This window comes from Podarcis pityusensis (assembly GCF_964106645.2).
Source record: "Podarcis pityusensis genome assembly, chromosome: 5".
NCBI lineage: Eukaryota > Metazoa > Chordata > Lepidosauria > Squamata > Lacertidae > Podarcis > Podarcis pityusensis.
Window position 1 is genome coordinate 2188031 of NC_138032.1, and position 17368 is coordinate 2205398.

General features: G+C 46.4%; 1 protein-coding gene across 6 annotated transcripts in view; it reads right to left on the minus strand.

Moving 5' to 3' along the window:
- Positions 1–16252, minus strand: part of LOC308478134 (tumor protein 63) — a gene marked incomplete at its 3' end in the record, with an annotated part of 96616 nt that extends 80364 nt beyond the window's left edge. For all 6 annotated transcript variants that reach the window (XM_081007495.1, XM_081007494.1, XM_081007493.1 and 3 more), the window contains exon 1: positions 16071–16252. In XM_081007495.1, the coding sequence (XP_080863621.1) occupies positions 16071–16112 (42 nt within the window). In that variant the 5' untranslated portion in view covers positions 16113–16252. The remainder of the gene's footprint in view (positions 1–16070) is intronic.
- Positions 16253–17368: the final 1116 nt, after the last annotated feature.

Sequence of the window (17368 nt, forward strand, 5' to 3'; positions counted from 1 at the left end):
GACTAGCGTATAAGTTTGTTATGGAAAGGCAGAATGTGTGCAGTGTGGCAAAGAGAAGTTTAACCAAGAAGCATGGGTAGGTAAGTTTTTGAACATTTAAGAAGTGGAGCAGAGGAGAGAGAGAGAAAGAGGAACTCCTAATCGTAACTACATAAGACAGGAGAAGTATCTGCTATTTAAGACTGTGCACAATGTACATTATATGAGCTGCCTGTGCCTTCCTTGCCAGGATCAAGCTTAGACGAACTAGTTCTGCCTGTATGCAGCAGAATCTGTCTGTGCACAGCACTGATTGGCTGGCACCCGAGTTGTCACGAACTCCTTCCCACTTCTCCCTCCCTCTAGAGTGCTTTTGCAAGTTCCCTAAGTTGGCAATCAAGTAAAACGCAGAGATTTAAAGTAGTCATTCCGCCTGAAATGTGGAAGGGAGAGCGAGGCTGATGGCTGAATTACGCTTTGAATTGCGGAGAAGTCTGTTCAGTGCATTGGAAACCAGTTGGGGGGGGGGGGGAGAAAGATCTAGCAAACCACCTTTTTCATGCACCAAATCAATGCCAAGTCTTGCCTGAACGAGAAGAAGGAAGTCAACTTGAGATGGCTCCCATCATCACAGACCAACAGAGTCTAACAGGATGCGAAGGGCCACACACACACCCCAGCCATGGCTCAGGGGGCCAGTTCAGAGAACCATCTGAATGCCTGGCTGCCATAGGAGGGATGCCAAGCTGACTTCCTCCTGGTTCAGCCAACACTGATTTAGTGTGTGCAAAATGTCATTTCCCAGATGCTATCCGCTTGCTGCTTTGTCAAATGTCTGCTATCTAAAGCATGAAAATCATGCAGACAGTTAACAGTCATTTGTAAAAGAAAAACCCTATGTCACAAATGATCTCTCACACACATCCTTCTGATGCAACTAACATTTCTGACCTTTCAAGCATGCGGTTGGTACTCAGTACACCAATACACATCAGTGGTTGGCCTAGGAGAAGGCTGCAGGCTTCAAGTTGAGGGTTTGGGTATTTGGTCAAAAGAGTTTTGGTCCGTTGACCCATCAAATATTGGCTAATACTGGTCAATGCTGATGTGGAATTTTGAAATCACCCTTTTCATTCGAACAGTGTGTGGGAGGAGCTGAATCCTCAACAGGTACGATGCTTTTGCTAATTACAAAAACAAATCAGTTATGTCAAATGGTGAAAGTTATTTTCTTTTTAACAGTAAATAACTCTCAGAATATGTAACCGATTCTAACTTTAGGTTTGGTTTCTGTAGCATGGTTCACAGAAGAGTTCTCCTCTGACTTCTACCCTGGAATAACAAGGTCAGTTTACCTTTCTGTGTGTGCTTTAAAAATAAAACAAAAAACAAATAAAAAGCAAAACGTGGCCACAACTATTAAAAAACACAGAAGCAGTTTTTAAAAGGAGGAGAAGGCAGGCCAGTTCTTCAGATGTTATGAAATACCTGGCTCAACTAAGTAGTGTGCCAACTTCATCACATGCAAACTTACTTGGAAGTAAGCCCCATTGAACTGAGTGGGATTGACTACAAAGTAAACTTGCTTAGGAATGCAATGTTACTCAGATGCAAGGTTAATACAAGAAGGTAGAGGCTCAGGTTGCATATGGAGACAGAATTTAGCTGCAATTTTCTGCACCCCATTGAGCTCAATACACTTTCTTCTGGGATGTTAAGACTTCGTAGACACCTTACAGTATTTCCCCCCCTCCTTAAAACCTCAAGGCTACTGCTATTTTAACCACCTCCTTCCCAATATCCCCCACAATATTCTGACATTCCTTTATTACTTTCTGTTTTTAAGGTTCGCTGCCCATTCCTGAAATTGGGGAGGTGGGAAGTTAGAAGTGCCAATCAATGCCAATCTCTTTGCTTTCACCCTTTGGCAACAGGAATATATGGAATATTTCTGGTCAAGTCGTTCGTGTCCAATCTGAGTATGGGGGAGAAGGTGAAGGATAAAATATTTATTTTTAAGACTATTTACAGAAATATTGTAAAATTAAGGAATCTTAGAAGGATGTTGGATAGAAACTAAGTGGTTTCCAGCTGTAATGCTTTAAGAGATAGGAAAAAAGGTTTACAATTGGGTAAAAGCTTAATGGTAAGGATTTGCTGAACTAACAAACTGAACTGGAATACAAAAAAGGGAGGTATGAGGAGGTCCGGGGAAATAAGTGTAGGGAAGATAGGTTATGGAAAATTAATGTCTTTTTAACTGTTTTATTTTGTATGTTTCTTTTTTATTCTTTACTTTTTTGTTATATTTTAAAAACTTTATTCTTTTTTCTGTATTTTGTACTTCTTGTATTTTTTGAAACTTTAATAAATATCATTTAAAAAAAAAAAAAGATAAAATATTTATTTTTAAAAAGTAGGGCACAGAAGGCAACAACGGCGTTGCAGGGGTCTTTAAAATTACGAAGCCTTCTCTGAAAAACTCCAGACAGGTTTTCCAAAATGATCTAAGCCTCTGCCCGACACTGTCTGAGACGTGAATTACCTACTCTTAACCCAACCCAGGTTCTACAACGTAAGATCAATTGAACTTTTTCCCCTTCCTCGCAGGAGACCCTGTCAGAAGCATCAGAGCACCATCCAAATAAACAGCGCCCCAGGGCAAAATACTTGCCATTTTTTTGGTCTCCTACCACCTGCCTTTGGTTCACAATAATAAAAAGGTACAATTTGTTTCAGGCCAGGATGATCAGAGGACAGAACACACACACACACACACACTCCCCAGTGGGGAATCATCAAGGACAAACAACTTGAGCCGAAAATCTGTGGGGTTTTCCCTCTTGCACTTTACTCCTTCTTCAGTTGTAACAGGAAACATTTATTTATTTTTAAAGCAAAACAGCCAGCCCGTGACAGCAGGTCAGTGCAAAACAAGACGAGCTCTTGCCCCACACGGCAAAATGTTTTTTTATTTTTTTTTAATATGAAGACTCTGCATCGGTGTACGGCAAAGAAATATTTAGGGAAGATGTCAAACGTTGCTTTTGAAACCCAGGAGCTTGACATTCCCTGAGTTTTTGGAAGTGCAGGCATTGTAGCATCACAGTGAAAGAGTATGGATTCCCCCCTTTGCCCTGCAATGATCCCACTCTTTTATGATATATTTAACAAACTTATTTGGCTCTCTTTCCCTGCAGATAAAGAGACATACACCAGTTCTGACTGACTGTGCCGTGTGTGTGGACTCGTTTTCCCTGTTACACAAGTCTTTTTCACCCCAAAGTGCAAGTCAGCTTTCCCCACATAGCGGTGATCTCTGCGATCTTAAAAATAACTGTTTATAAAATCTTTCTAGGATGTGTGTATGTTATCCCTACCAAAGTTTGTTGCAAGCATTCATTCCCATTGCACAGAGCAGGACCCAAAACACAAATAATTTCATTTAAATGTGGACTCGGTGACAAGCAACTGATATGTCTGGATTCGAAAATTCCAAGTTAGATCCCTTTATGTTTGGAGCTTACATACGACCAAACACACACAAAGACACAAATTAGAAAATAAAGTACAACCCCTTTAAAAAAATAATTTGTCCAGTTTATCAATATGATTGTTTATCAGCCGTAAGTAAATATATATTATGCAGAGCCTTGCTTCATTCTGAAGTATGGTATGTTTATCCTTTTACAGATCAGAAAACGTGTCCAAAACCTTACAAGGAATTCACGACAGAGATGTGCAGTCGTAGCTTCAGAAACACACAGTCCTCAAATTACCTGCCATTTCCAGGTATAAATAAAGATGGGGGGGGGGAGGATCCTGCCTATAACTTATAGGCTCCATGGAGATTACAGCAATGCTAGCAGATGGGATTCTGCTTCCCCACCCTCCCATTTTTACTTTTATTTAAATTTCTGCCCAGATGAGTAACCGGGCAGAGTTTAAGAAATCCTTCTTATCATCATCAATTATCAGTGCAAAAGGATAATGAGGTATAAATGATGGGAGGGCTGGAGAAGAGTTTTCTGAACCTAAAGCAATGCCTGGCACACAAATATGTATGTCTGGATGCAGAAAAGCAACTGTCTGCCCAAATCAGCCCTGGCAAAGATGCCGCAATCTCAGCGAAGCTTCAACAAGCTTGGGTGGCAATCTCCAAGACAAGAGCAAAATTGCCTTCGGATGACCGAAGGCAACTCTTTTTTTTTATAAAGAGAAGGGAGAGCTGTATCGGGAGATCAGAGCTGGGGGAAAGTTGGAAAGGGTTCGCGGGAAGGGCGCACAAGGAAAGCGCCGGTGCCAGGGGTTTATTCGCCATTCTCCTTTCATTCCATCTTTTGTCAACTGTAGCAGTTATCAGCAGAAATCTCCCATTTTATTGCAATGGGCAAAAGCACATCATCACTCAGGGCTGACAGGAGGACGGCCTGCGTCACCCGCAGAGGAAAGGGGAGCAGATAATGTGACCTCAGGTGAAGCCTGGCTGGAGGGCGACAGGATGGGAAGACCAGGACAAGCGTAGGGGCACACATCTCAGGAACAACACATCTCTCCAGATATTTATAGCTGCCAGGAGACTGTGTTTGTGCATGTCATCTCACCAAGCCCAGAGGATGAGCAGATGCATTAGCAGGCCTCAGTTCCAACCCTCGCTATCTGCAGCTAAAGGAAGCCAAGAAGCTTCCCTATCCTATCTCAGACCATTGGTGCATCTAGCTCAATATGGCCTACACTGGCTGCCAGCAATGGCTCGCCACGATTTCAGGCAGGAGCCTCTCCCAGACCAACCCAGAGATTCCAGTGGGGATTGAGCCTGGGAGCTTCAGATTCTCTGCCTGTGGCCCATCCCCAAAGGGAACCAAAGATTTCTGCCAGAGTGCCCAGAAAGCAGGGTAGCAGTTGATGCTCAGAGCAGCTGGACCAGAACCTCCACTGCCCTGGATCAAGTACCGTATTTTTCGCTCCATAAGATGCACTTTCTTCTTCCTAAAAAGTAAGGGGAAATGTCTGCGCGTCTTATGGAGCGAATGCATGGTCCCTGGGGCCGAATTGTCCAGGGGCAAAAAGCAGATCATGCTTTTTTTTTGAAAGAGGGAAGTGGGTGTTGAAACAAAGCCGCTGATCGTTTGCTGATCAGGGAGAGAGATAAGGGAGCTAGAGATAAAGGAGGCTGCCTGGGAGGGGAGAGGTAAAGACAGCAAACTTGCAAATGGGGGGAACAGGAAGACTAAAGCAATGAGGAGAGAAATTAGAAGAAAAGGAGGAGCAAAATGCTGCTCCAGCTAAGGAAAAGACACTAAGGCAAACGAGAGGGAAGGGGGTGTTGAAAGGAAACAGCTGATTGGTGGGATCGGGAGAGAGGTAAGGGACGCTAGCGATAAAGGAGGCTGCCTGGGAGGGGGGAGGTAAAAGCCCATGGATCCTCAGGATTTTTACATTGGGTCACCCCACATTCACCATCAGATCACATGTCTGTGGCCACAGCATGAATCACAAAAATCATACATCCACTGTTTCATGCAGAATATTGTTTTTCTTGTTTTCCTCCTCTAAAAACTAGGTGTGTCTTATGGAGCGAAAAATACGGTATTTAGGGCTACACCAACTCATTGCCATTGTCTCCTTCAAAATGGCACAGGGCAAGTGGCCAAATGGGTCACTTCTTAGCTCAGGACATCTACCTCGCTAACCCCAGATGCATCGCCGCGGGAGAGCCTTTTAAAACAAATCATTGCGGCTGGTTGTTTTGTCTGCCCAGCTCCCCGAGATGGTTTCCTGGGTTCTAAAATTCTCCCGCCTCAATCGGCAGCTTTAACGTCAATGTGTTGTCATTTAACTGCCAGGGAGCCCTCCAGAAGCAGATAGAGTTTCATGCAGAGATGCTACAGATCTGCTGACAGGGCAAGATGTCAATTTACAAAGGACAGGCACACATTCCTCACGGAAAAGTCCATTTCTTTCAAAGAAGAAGTTGCCAAGGGAGGCAAAACCTCCTTAATTCCCATCAACTCCTCTTGCGCATTCACACAATCATTTCAAAAACTCCTGGACCCTCGGGTCAGAATCCTCACCCTCTTGCCTTTTCCATTGCAAAGATTCTCAGAACTTTTTCCATTCTTTTTTTAGGTATGCATGAAAACTTTGAAGGGTCTGCAACGCACCAGAACATACGGCACAATTTAAACTGCTAGTACCTTGCATTTCCTAAATGCATAACTCCAAAACATGAGTCTCTTTCATCATTCCTGGCCATAGTGGTGCAGAGGGAATCATCTCCTGACCTCTTAAGCACTGCTACATTATTATTATTTAAAAACCCAATAAAACACCCAACCCAAACACAGACTTTTTAGCTCCTGTGAAGGCTCTGGGAGCTACCTGTGGGTTTTTCACACACACACACACACACACACACACACGTGTGCCCATGCCCCACATTCTTCCTACACAAATTCCTTGCTCCCATCTCTTTTCAGCACCAACTATGGTGTGGCGCTGCACATTGCCAGTTAGTGAATGAGTCTGAAACCAGGGTTCGAAGCTGGTTGGCAAGCCCTGGTTAAAAATTAACCACATTTAGCATTTTCCCGGTGCAGACTGTTATGTATGTGTTTGCCTGAGCTTGAGTCTGGACCATAGCTGTCAACTTTCCCCTTTTCTAGCGAGGAATCCTATTCGGAATAAGGGAATTTCCCTTAAAAACTGGGAAACGTTGACAGCTGTGGTCTGGACTAAGGATTCTGAGCTCCTGTGTTCTGATTTGATACATGATGTCCAATCACAGAACATTTCTTTTTTTTTTTTATAAGATATTTATTGAGATTTTCAAAATGTTACAAAATAAAAAAATAACAAAAAAGAAAATACAAAATAAAGATAGTTAAAAACAACTCAATCTTTCCATTACTTATTTTTCATTAGGTTGTTTCCCGGACCTCCTCATGCCTCCCTTTTTTGTATTCCCGTTCAGTTTGTTGGTTCAGCAAATCCTTACCCTCTTTGTTTATCCTAGTCTTTAATCTTAAAATATTGTAACGTTAAATTTTTACCTATTAATAATCCATTTTTCATATTCCCTTATAGTATTACAGCTGAAAACCACTTAATTTCTATCCGGCATCATTCTAACATTCATTAATTTTACAATATTTCTGTAGATAGTCTTTAAATTTCTTCCAATCTTCTTCCACCGACTCCAATCACAGAACATTTCAGGATTTGGGCCTCTGCCATTGGCTCTTCCAACTCTGAGTCGTGATTCGCAGCTTGGAAGTTTAGACAGCCAATCACGTTGGGAGTGGGAGCGGCCCAGGCTTTCAGAGGTGTATATAAGCAGTTGCTTTGCCCCTGTTTCCCAGTTATGTAGTTCAATGAAGGTTTTGCTGTTATCGCTGTGTCTTGCCTCATGGGAATCCACCTACACTTCACAGACACAACAGTATACCGTGGCTAAGTGGAGGAAGGAGAGGGAGGGAACCCACACCAGATAATTAAGGGATCGGGAAATGACAGGTGCACACTAGACCAAGAGACCAGCTCCCTCCTGGATGCTTCACTTGAGATTCCTGCATTGCACAGGCGGTTGGACTAGAGGACCCTCAGAGTTTCCTCCAACTCTACAATTCTACGATCCTGTGACCCGAGAGCATTCAAGCAGAAGGGGGAGAGAAACATGAATGGAGGATATATCTTTATTGGAAGTCAGGGATGCAGCAGACGAAGCTAGGCCAGCAAAGCACAACTCTTAGAGCTGCACCTCAATGACACTGCAAGGTGATCTGCTGCAAATCCTTGTGGAGAATGTTCTGGGGTCAGCCCTGAGAGACAGAGTGAGAAGGTATTTAGGGTGTGCAAAAAAAAGAGAGAGATTTTTTTATTATTATTTAGCCTTATCAGTCAGAACAGAAGAGCTGGTCCAGTCTCCTGTTCCCACAGGGGCCAACCAGATGCCCCAATGGGAAACCCACAAGCAATATTGAAGCTCTCTCCCCTTGTACGATTTCTAGCAGCTGGGATTCAGAGGGCATTACTGCACCCAGTTGCAAAGGCAGCGCAAAGCCTTGATGGCCAGCAGACATCAATAGCCTTCTCTCCCTCCATGAATCTGTCCAATCCTCTTTTAAAGCCATCCAAGATGGTGGCCATCACTGATTCCAGTGGGAGGGAGTTCCACGGGTTAACAAGGCGCTGCATAAATAAATCTGTCCTGAATCTTCCAGCATTCAGCTTCTTTGGATGTCCACAAGTTTTGAGAGAGGGAGAAAAACTTTCCTCTACCTACTTCCTCCTTTATAAGCTTCTATCTTTTCGCCTCTTACTCTCCTTTTCTCTAAATTAAAAAGTTCCAAACACTGCAACCTTTCTTCCTAAGTTGCTCCACGCCCATGATCATTTTGGTGGTCCTTTTGTGAACCTTTTCCAACTCTGCAGTCTTCTTTTTGACGTGAGGCCACCAGAACTGTACACGGCATTCAAAATGTGGTCGCACCATAGACTTGTAGAACGGGGTTCTGATGTCTGCAGCAGCTTGATTCCTTTCCTAATGATCCCTAGCACAGAATTCGGCCTTTCCCACAGTGCCTCACCCTGGGTCTCTAAGGGCTTTAGGGGCCTCCCTGGAAGTTCTCCAGATGTTCTGCAGCTCAACACCCACCAACAGTGGCTGGTGAGAGTTAGCCTCCCAAACATCTGGAGGGGGCAGGTTGGGGGAAACTGCTCTGATGATTCATCCCAAAAACTATTGCTACACCTTTGCCTTGCAACCTGCCATACACTATCCCGATTTGCAATTTGAACTGAGAGCCAAGGCGAATGGGGCAGCTATACTGGCCTTGCTGAACCTGCATTCGTGACTCAGTAGATAAAAAGAAAACCACCACCCTCCACCCGGAAGTGCCCCAAACCTATTGTTTTGTGAGGTTCCCATGAAGCGCTCGTCCCTTTTCTGAAGCCAGCCCCATAATCCCTGCCGTCGATCACTTGCTTAGTGCTCAAAGGTGCATTAATATCGATGTACACAAGCCCAGGGCGTCACAACAAGGTGTGAACATTTCTCAGAAATCCCTTCGTGGCAAGGAAGACACAACTAGGGGAGACCTAAAGCGATAGCAGGAAGGGATTGGGGGGGGTGGAAGTGTGTAAAAAGAGGGAGAGGAACATATATTCTTTTCATCAGTGAGACAAAACCCACCCATGTAACTAATTGAAGCAGAAGCTGCAAGTTGCCTTCAAAAGAGGGTGGGGTTGGAGATCCTTGGGGATTTTGAAGACAGGTAATTTTAAAGACACAAGATCTGGAGCCCATTTCCAACATAAGTAACAACAGTCTAGTTTGGTGAAGATTCCTCTAAAGCAGAGGCAGGCAATCTAAGGCCCAGGGGCCGGATGCGGCCCAATCGCCTTCTCAATCCAGCCCACGGACAGTCTGGGAATCAGTGTGTTTTTACATGAGCAGAATGTGTGCTTTTATTTAAAATGCATCTCTGGGTTATTCGTGGGGCATAGGAATTCGTTCATTCCCCCCCCCCCAATATAGTCTGGCCCCCCACATGGTCTGAGGGACGGTGGACCGGCCCACGACCGAAAAAAGTTGCTGACCCCTGCTCTAAAGTGATGTTTCAAAGGTGAATCTGGTGAGAGATTTGCTGAAGAAATGACATTTTGAGCGAAGCAGAAGGATAGCTTTGATGAGACAGAGAAATGTCAGCGTTGAGGGAGGTTTCCATATATCCCAAGGTTTTGAATTTAGATATGGGGATAAATTCAATTCCACTTGCGCTTAAAGCCAACTCTACCTCATCTGCAGTTTCCAAAGCGATGAGTGAACCAAAATGCAACCATCCCTCAAAATTCACACTTATCCAAATTTTGCAATGCAATTCTCCGTTCAAGTAATTCATGCACAAGCACAAGGGTAAGAGGTGTGTGTGTGTGTGTGTGTGTGTGTGTGTGTGTGAATGCATATTTGTGAGAAGAAAGTCTAGAACAATCCATCATATTAGGGGAAACAACTTTGGAAAAATGAGCCCATTAGGCAAAATTGCATGTGAACATCTGTATATATTTGGGAAAAATTGCCTCTAAAAGGCTGATCATTTTTTTGTGTGAGGACTTTTCTTTAAAAAAGTAACGGATGTGGAACTGTGGAGAACTGGACACGAAGTTTGGGAAAATGAGAAGCAAAGAGCGGCTGCAATTGTCAGATTCTCCCATCCCAATGCTTGTTTTTGAGCTGCACTGATGCAGTTGAGCAACTGATGCCATCTGCAGAACATGGTGCAGTTCTACCTTTGGCATATGACGGTGTGCAGAATGCAAAGTACAAAATGCAACGCAACGCCCAGATCCATAACAGGTCCTGCGGTGTGCACCTGACCAGTAAAGACTGCTTCAGCCAGATTTTGACTGCCTGGCGAGAATCAGCCTCCATCCGTACAGCTTAACCAACATGGCAACCCTCTTTGAAAAGGAGCTGGGACTATTGCACTTGCGACTAGGAAGGATTCTGAGTGCAATGCTTCTCCGAAGGCAGCACAAAGGAACAAAGTCCAGATGAGCCAAAGACAAGCAGAACAGAGTTCAAATTGTGCTTCAGTGGCAACTGGCTTCCTTCCCCCCCCAAACAAACAAACAAAAAAAATCAGCAAAGCAACTAAAAAATGCTATGGAACGGGTGAGAGATTCCAGAGCAAAAATTAAACAACATGGCAGTTAATGCAGCTCCAGATCATAAAAGGAAACGGTACCCAGTTTAAGGTCAGAGTGGGTCCTTCCCAGATTTTGAACGCTCAACTTCCTTTGTCCGTTTTGAACAGCCAGGCTGGGGGGGGGGGGGAATGAGAGGAGAGAAGGAGGAGGGAAGGAGCATCAGTGTTTGTATAGCCGCAATAATTTCCTTGTCAGCACCTTCATGGTGGTGGAACTCATTCCACTGAATGATTGGTTAAGTCTCTTCCTTTGAAGACAGAACTGCCTTCCCCCTTGGAAAGGGGCCAGAGAACATGGGCTGTGGGGGGTGGAGGGGGGAGAAGAGGAGGGGAGGGAGGGGTGGAGAGAGCTGTCTGCAACCTGGCTGCAGGTAGATTTCCTCGCCATACTTTTCTCTCTCCCTCCCAAATATAGCCGTTTGAAAGCAGCCCTCGAGTTTAAAGCTAAAATACTTTTGAGTATTGCAATTGCATTGTATTATTGCATTTTACCCCTCCCCCCCGCCACAATTTTCCCCTCCAGGGAGCTCAACGTGGCACACATGGTACCCCCCCCATTTCATCCACACAACAACCTTGTGAGGTAGGTGCAGATGAGAGGCAGTGACAGTGGTCAGGAATGATGGGTGTTACAGTCTAACAACATCTAGGGACCTGAGTTTGAGAAAGGCCCTGTTCTAACCACTACCCCACACTGCCTTCTCAAGATGGTCGCCTGATAATGAACACCATTAAGCCCAGAGTCACAGGAAAGAGTCTGGCTAGGAGATGTATCTTTCCAGGGGAAAGTTAGCTGCACTAGAAAACAATCTGCTTCCAGTTTGCAGGTTAAGGCCAGGTTTGGCCTATGCAGGAACATCGCCCGACACTCAGCCAAATGTCTCTCTGTGTGTTTTGTCTGTTGTGGAGCGAGACCAAGAGGATCCATCTATAGTCTGGACATCGAATTCCCATGCTGTGCAGCCAGATGCCCCCACTCCAGAAAGTCAATGAGAAGGACCTGGAGGCAGAAGGCGTTCCTCGCAGTGTGTGTCCCCTGGCACTCGGAGGTCTTCACTGCCCCTGACCATGGAGGTTCTCCTTTAGCTCCTTGCGCCTGGATTATTATTATTATTATCCAGGTTTATGAGAGATGATTCTGATAGGTGCCTTGCCTTTCGAGCCTAGCACAAGCAACTCTTTTGATACGGGGATTTAAGGAGCAGCATTCGCAGGACAGCAATGGTGCACTCCATGCTTGGCTATCAACGTTTCCTCTTTCTTAAGGGAAATTCCCTTATTCGAAATAGGATTCCTCACAAGAAAAGGGAAAAGTTGACAGCTGTGGCTCCATGTTGTGAGCTACCCAAGGCACCGGGGCGTACAAACATTCTCGGAAACTGCTGTACACAACAGCCCTGGGAAAATGGCGCTGCAGAGGATTGTGTGTCAGGTGTCCTGGGTTCAACAACCTCCTGAAGACACAGGAGGGCGGAGCCTTCCCTTCACACCGTGTGCAGCCTGTAGATCTCCTCCCTAGCTCTCCCCCCTTCCAGCATTAAAAAAACCAACCTAAGTGGCAGATGTCTTGCCTGTTGCCTAACCACGCCAAATGCTCAGCGGGGTGAGGGAGTTCAATGCCTCACGCCCAGTGGCTTTCATGCGCTTTTCCCCCTTTCCACTTGGCCAACGGCTGCAACTCGGGTCGCCGGCACCCTGCTCTGGGTGAGTCAGGGCCAAGGAGGAGTCGGGTGTCTGTCTGGCACAGGCGAGACCCGCCTGCATCTTGCCTCACTTCTTCCTCTATGACATCAGCAGCCCCTGAGCTCTGGCACATGAACGGAGGCACACTTTGGAGCATTGGACTCCATGAACTTTGCAGGAGAACATGAGGAGCCCGCTGGATCAGGCCAATGGCCCATCTAGTCCAGCATACTATTCTCACAGGGGCCAAATGCCCCGAGCAACATTGGAATCTCGATAGACTGCCTCTGGGGCTGGAGGTTCCATCTGAGCATCAGAATATAGCCCCGACGCAAGCCAATGGCCCATCTGTTTCTTGCAAAGGCCAACCAGATGGGAAACTTGCAAGCCACGGTTTCCTCAATGGGAAACCTAAAAGCAGGGTTTTCCCAACAACTGGTATTGAGAAGAGGCAGAGCACAGCCATTGTGGCTAGTAGCCATTCATAGCTTTCTCCTCCATGAGGGGATTTTGCTGCTGTGGTCTGAGCTCTTTGGGTGCAACACAGCAGGGGCGGCGTGTTCTATGGACACCCCCAGCCCAGCTGATCGCTCAGGATTTGGACTTCGCCGGTGAAGGGAGCGTGGCCAAGGAGCACAAGGGAGTGCAAAGGCCTCTCTTCTGCAGAGGTACCTGGGAGGGCTCTGTTCTCCACAGGCCCTTCATTAGGACTTGCACAACAGTTCTGCCTCCCAGGCTCTCGGGTGGAACTCACTCACAGGAAACCCCTGGCCGGAGAGGAATGAGTCACAAGGAAGAAGATGCAGTGGGAGCCAGAAGGGTAGGAGTTGCAAAAACTGAATCATGGAATCAGAAAACTGTGGAGCTGGAAAGGATCCCCTAAGGGTCATCTAGCCCAACCCCAGCCATAACTAAGAAGCCGACACCCATTCTCCCACCTTTCTGTAGGCCTTATGACTTTGTAAAGAGCCACAGCCACTGATCCTCAGTAGGCCAGATGATCAAGCTTTCCTTCAAACCTATTCCTTGACCTCTTATAGCCCCACAAGAGCATAAAAACAGTGTAAGAAAGGACCACAGTCACAGTGGCCAACCAGGTGCCCACAGGAAGCCTGCAAGCAGGATCCGGGCCCCAGAGCCCTCTCTCCTCCTGTGGTCTCCAGCAACTGGGTTTCAGAAGTGTTTGCTGCCTTCAGCTGTGGAGGCAGAGCTCAGCCATCCTAGCTAGCTGCCATTGAGAGCTTTGTTCATCTGGGCAGAGCTTCTATCCACTGTCTCCCACCTCCAAAAGTTCTCCAGCTCCCCTCACTCCAGCCCTTCTGCTCCACCCTTCCTGACCCATCTCCTCTTCTTGCTCCTCCAAATCTAAAAGATGGCAAAATCCCTCTTAGGCCAGGTGTAGGTTGCTTCCGAAAGGTGGTCCAGCAATTGGTGACACTCAACATGCAGAAGACATCTTTGAAAGGAAGTCCTCAGGCCCAAACAAGAGATGGGTTGTGCAACCCTGGCCCCCCGAGTCTGGATATTTTCACAGCCGGGCGGTGGTGGTAATGGGTGGTTGAGGCAGCATTCCTAAAACTTTGTTAAAAATCAGCATTTTCGCTTCGGTTTCTGTCACCCGCTTCGAGGACTCCGGAACAATGTCAACCATTTGGAATTACACGATTTTCACGTCCCACCGGAATTGCAAAGAAAATGGTGCTGGAGCCAAACTGTTGCAAAAAATAGCGCAAAGCGCTGTGATTTCCCCCGCCGTGTAATTTTCTCAAACTGCAAAGCAGCTTCCCTGCCCCCTCTCTTCTTAATTATGGATATGGTGGTTCAGAAGCAGAAATGAACACCGTTTGCTTCGATCCAGCCCCCTCCTCCTCACGCTCCTCTTTCCACACCAGGAGAGTAGCATCAAAAGACCAAAAGTATTTTGCGAGGCCTGCACGGTATCAACACTTAAAAGAAAGAAAGAAAGCAGCCCTGTCCAATTTGAAACAGAGCTGAAGCTTCCCCTTTTCAACAAAGGGACGCCACTAACTCTGCAATGTTTGAGACATTTGAACCCGGTGACTGAAGGGCCATTGGGAAGCTTCAGGAGGACAAGGGGAAGATAGCCTGGAAGATTCAGATGTGATGGAGTCCCCTTCTCTTCTGAAAAGAGGTAATGGACGTGGATCAGACCTGGCCAGTGTGGAGAGACACAAGAACAATGGGGAGCAAGAAACAGCGACAGATAGATTCACTCCACACAGGCAGCAGAGATGCAGAATTATTCCAAAAACACAACGCAAGAGGCCATCAACATAGAGCGCCCATGCTGTGCTTGGTTCTTGGGTAAATTTTGCCAAGACCAGTCCAGGATGGAGTTAGATGTACCTCCAGCCCTAGCCCCAGAGAATCAGGGTCAGAAGATGTGTTCTCACTTGGCTATATTGGGTGATCTTTCCATTTTACAGATGGGCAACCGAGGCGTGGAGCAACGTAACCAGAAAAAAATCACAGCTGAACAAAGAGGCATCTCTGCCTGGCCACATCTGGAGAGAAAGCAAGGCACTAGCTGGATGGGGAAGGGGGTAAGCCAGCAGGGGCCCCCTTGTGATAGTCTTCCTACTTAAGCCTCTTCCAAGCTTCTCCAGTCTAGCCGTGCCCAGAGAACGCTCGCCCAACTGTTTGGAGCCGTTTGCACAAAAAGAAATTTGCCAAGACAGACATTTGCTTTTTTGAACCATTTCCCCTTTCCATCGACACACTCTAGGACAACTGCTATCCCGGCTACCGGAGGAAGGGCAGGATATAAATTTAAGAAATAAATTAAATTCAGTTCTCAAATGGGCCCACTGATTATTATTATTATTATTATTATTAAACTATCTGGGCAAGCTGCAGGGAGATTTCCCTCCTCCGGGAGGCTTTCTCAAATCACAGGGTTCCGCTGCCTCCTCTTTTCAGATGGCGTGTCAACACAGCTGCCCTCTCCTCTGGAATGTAAGCTAATATTGTTGTCAACCTAGAACATAAGGGCTAACTTCCTCCGTGTGTAGCTTCCCCCATAAACACACACACACACACACACACACACACACACACAAGCGAACCAGCGTCCCGAGTCTCAGATCAGCCCAATGTTTTGCGTGCATGCTCTGCGCACACAGACTCCCTCTTGCACCCAGGCAGAAAGAATGACTCTGCAAACAAGGAATGCAGGTGATGCTCGGCACACACATTACAGCCGCATTATATGCATGGCTTGTTGACAGGGATTCAAAAAGGGCTTTTCTCCGCCTGGACGGGATAATTAGCCACCTTACGGAAAACTAGCTCCATTAACTCGCTATCTGCAAGCAATCTGGTCTCCAAAAGAACCTCTCTTTGCATTGCTTTTCAAACCTAGTCAAGTCCTCCGCAATGTGCTTCTTCGCACCCAATCATCTATTGTGGCAACAGAAAGACAGTTACAATGGTTTACAGTCAACAACAGAGACCAAAGCACCCAATTTCTACAAACTTGGGTATTTATTTATTATCATTATTGCAATTCTCAAAATGCTGCAGCACTGTCCAAAACCCAAATATTAACCACCTCTGCCCCAGTTAATGAAATGGGAGGGAGGGGAGGCGAAAAGAAAGCTTCCTAAAGCCTCCCAGACTTTCTCCCTGGAAGGAAGGGAGAGAGAGAAATGTTAGCAAAGACCTGCAATGTCTCCTTACCTCACTATACTGGGACTGGGCATTATTCTCAAGGTACAACATGTTAGCAGTGAGGTTAAGCAGCGCTGCTGTCCTCTCCTCGGGCTCCAGGGTGCTGTTCCTTTCCACCAGTTACCCCCCACCCCCAATAAGACCCTCTGGGGTAACGTGGGCGATCCCGCTTGCAAGCTTTCAGGACAAGAGTGTGTGCTCCTCTACATAATTTAAGGTTGCCTTATATACCTCTCCGGGCAAGGAGGGGGGTGTGGGTGTGGGGCGGGCCTGCTTGGCTGTACCTGTCAAAATGTTGCACACCTGGGCTGCTCCACTCCAATGGAGGGAGGCCTCTCCCAGCTCATTAAGTGGCGAAGGAATCCTTATCACCAATCTCTAAAAAGGAAAGGAGGAGAAGAAGAGGGGACAGAGGGAGAGGGAGGGAGGGAGGGAGACAGAGAAAGAGGGAGCACGCCAGACAGAGGGCGGGATGTAAAAAGAGCTTGGAAGGGACGGAGAGGCTTTTCCTGGTCACTTCTTGCAATGTTTGGAGGGGAAAAAGCAGGCAGAGAAGCAACAGCATCCCGACAACTTTCTTAAACTTCATACAAAACAAATTGCGCCTAATGTTCAGTATTTATTTTTGCAAAATGCTCCAACCAAGCCGCACAACTCGTTTAAGGCAAGAGTGGGTCGTAAATCTAGCATCTGCCATTCCCATTTTCCTGGTTAGACCATAAGAACATAAAAAGAGCCTGCAGGATCAGGCCAATGGCCTGTCTAGTCCAGCATCCTGTTCTCCCAGGGACCAACCAGATGCCCATTATGGTAAAGCAGCAAAGCAGAATTCAAGCACTAGAGCAATATTCTTCCCTCCTGGGGTCTTCAGCAATGAAGACTTCTGCTTGCCCCATGCTTTAGAAAAAGTGGGTTGCAGTGATTTTGCCCTCGCCCTGCTTTTCCCCAGAAAACTGTTCTTTAGTGGTAAATCGGGACAAATGGCAATTTTCAGTACAACCCGAATGCTGCTTGCTCCGATTCAGCGCTTTCCCAGTGGAAATGGAGACGGGGATAAGAACCAAGAGCCAGAGAAAAAGCCTTGTTCAAAAGTTATTTACCCATAGTTATTTGCTGCGGCAGCTAAAAGAACCTCCAGTGTCAGGAGCAATATACCTTTGGCACCAGTTCCTGGGAGGTGGGGTGCACAAGTACGGAGGGGCAGGTGTTGCTTTCTCTGTGGTCTCTGGCCGCTGTGGCCTTCAGTTGGGGGTGCAGTCAAATCCAGAGTCCTGTTGGAAACAGCGGACGCCAAGCAAGGATCTCTA